The 1867-nt window shown below is 38.6% G+C and overlaps 1 protein-coding gene across 1 annotated transcript in view; it reads left to right on the top strand.

Annotated features, from left to right (window-relative positions):
* LOC109846606 overlaps window positions 1-1867 on the top strand; it is a 38057-nt gene that overhangs the window by 11168 nt on the left and 25022 nt on the right. Inside the window, exons 8-9 of the mRNA XM_020415853.1 lie at window positions 1430-1558; window positions 1651-1863. Of these exons, the coding sequence (XP_020271442.1) occupies window positions 1430-1558; window positions 1651-1863 (342 nt within the window). The remainder of the gene's footprint in view (window positions 1-1429; window positions 1559-1650; window positions 1864-1867) is intronic.

Here is a 1867-nt window from a genome sequence, read left to right as displayed (position 1 = left end):
TCTCTTGCGGACCGGGTGGCAGTCTGCCAGGATCTTAAATAGGGGGACCGATTGCCAGTGGATGAGGCTGAAGCTGCAGGTGTCTACACAGATCTCGTGGATGAGGATCCAAAGGAAGTCCCTGCTGTTCTAATCATAGAATTGGTATATCCATTCAATTCCCACTTACCTCAAACAAAGCAAGGAATTGCAGTGCGTCTGGGTTGGAGTTTTCTTGTTTTTTAACCACTTATTTATTTCATCTATTCACGTCAGAATTTATTGAACCCTAATCTTAAATTCTCATTGTTTCACTTCGTCTCCATGAATTAAACCTGGCCTCATGGATGACTTTACTGCTTCTTTACTATTTTTAGAGGAATTGTACTGCTCTCTTGCCTCTTCTATTCCTTTCCCTCTATGAAACTGCTGGAATCTTGAAGGAATTGTACCCGCTGGTTTACAGTGCTTATTTATAGCAACAACAAAATGTTTCTAACTTTTGAAAGGGTCTAGGCTTCTTTTTCCTTAATTGTGTCAATTCCCTTCTCAGTGCTGACAGATTGGGTTGTAATTTCTTCTTTTATTTAGGAAATTCTTTTTCCCTTTCTGGTAGAGTTGGTAAATTGTTGAGCAAATTTTCAGTTATGGAGATAACAAAGAGTAAGACACTGAAAACAGTCATCCATGAGTTCCCTGGAGGAGCTGAGGTTCATAATCAAAGAAGGATTTTGTGGGGAAGGCTTAGGTTGAGACTTGATGATATACATCAGGATGTTTTGAAGATGGAATGAAAATCGTATTGAATCAGATTTGTGCTATTGATTTGTCTGATCTCACAATCCTATCCTCCTCTCTCAAGATCATCCCCTCTTTATTGCTGGTGCTCATCGTGTGTGCCTCCCATCTCTCCCTGTACTCTCCTCTTTTTTTTTTGGCTTTACATTTATTTGTTTTAATCTTGAATCTGTCAGACATCTAAAAGAAAGTTAGGTTGTGAGGTAAACTAATGGATTTGAAATGTTTTAGGGCTGAATTGGCAAATATGAAGAGTCAAATACAATACATTTGAGGTATATATAGATTTTAAAAAAAACCATCTTAATTTTCCTATTTGTTTCCTTTTGTTGCTAGCCTGTATGTATGTAGCATACCTGTGTTAATTATCAGTTTTATCTTTCATAATGTATTCTCTGTTAGTCCTAATAGGAAAAATGTTACATTTATTTTGGCATTTTGGTGTCATAAGCTTTATAGGCAGAGGTCAAGTTCAGCATTCAGGACCTCTGTCATAAGTTTCAGTTTCATGTTTCAGTATTTAACTTAGGCATGATGTGGCAAATGTGTGCTTTTTCACTGCATTACTTCAGTTGAAGTCCTTTTTTGTGGTAAAATCTGGTAAATTCTTTGTACTTGCTAGGACTTCATACTGATATCTTTATTTGTTTAGTCGAGGGACAAGTTGGTGAGGGTAGCACGAGGTAGGTACCCAGGGGACACAACTGAGCTATTTATTCGACAAATGGAGAAACTGTCAAGGGGTATCGAAAGCAACATCCGTGATGCTCGGTTGAGCAAGGTAACTACAGTTTGGTGCTTAAATTTTTTCCCCGTATATATTAGTTTTCAAACTTTGAGAACTTCACAGTTATGACAATCTTTATTCACCAGGTTGACCCATTACCTAGCCACAGTTCTGCCCCAGCCAATCATTTAAGGACGAGACCAGTAATCGATCCTGCCGATAGTTCTGCTGTTTCTGATGAGATGCCTTCTATGAGGTCACAACCCAATGCATCTGAAGCTCCAACTCTGCCTGTTAAAGTGTCTTGTGACATGCAGAATGCCAATGGTGCTATCAGTTCATCTTCAAACTCATCTCCTGTAA

Source organism: Asparagus officinalis, chromosome 7 (assembly GCF_001876935.1).
Source record: "Asparagus officinalis chromosome 7, Aspof.V1, whole genome shotgun sequence".
Classification (NCBI taxonomy): domain Eukaryota; kingdom Viridiplantae; phylum Streptophyta; class Magnoliopsida; order Asparagales; family Asparagaceae; genus Asparagus; species Asparagus officinalis.
This window is presented reverse-complemented; position numbering and strand designations above follow the sequence as displayed.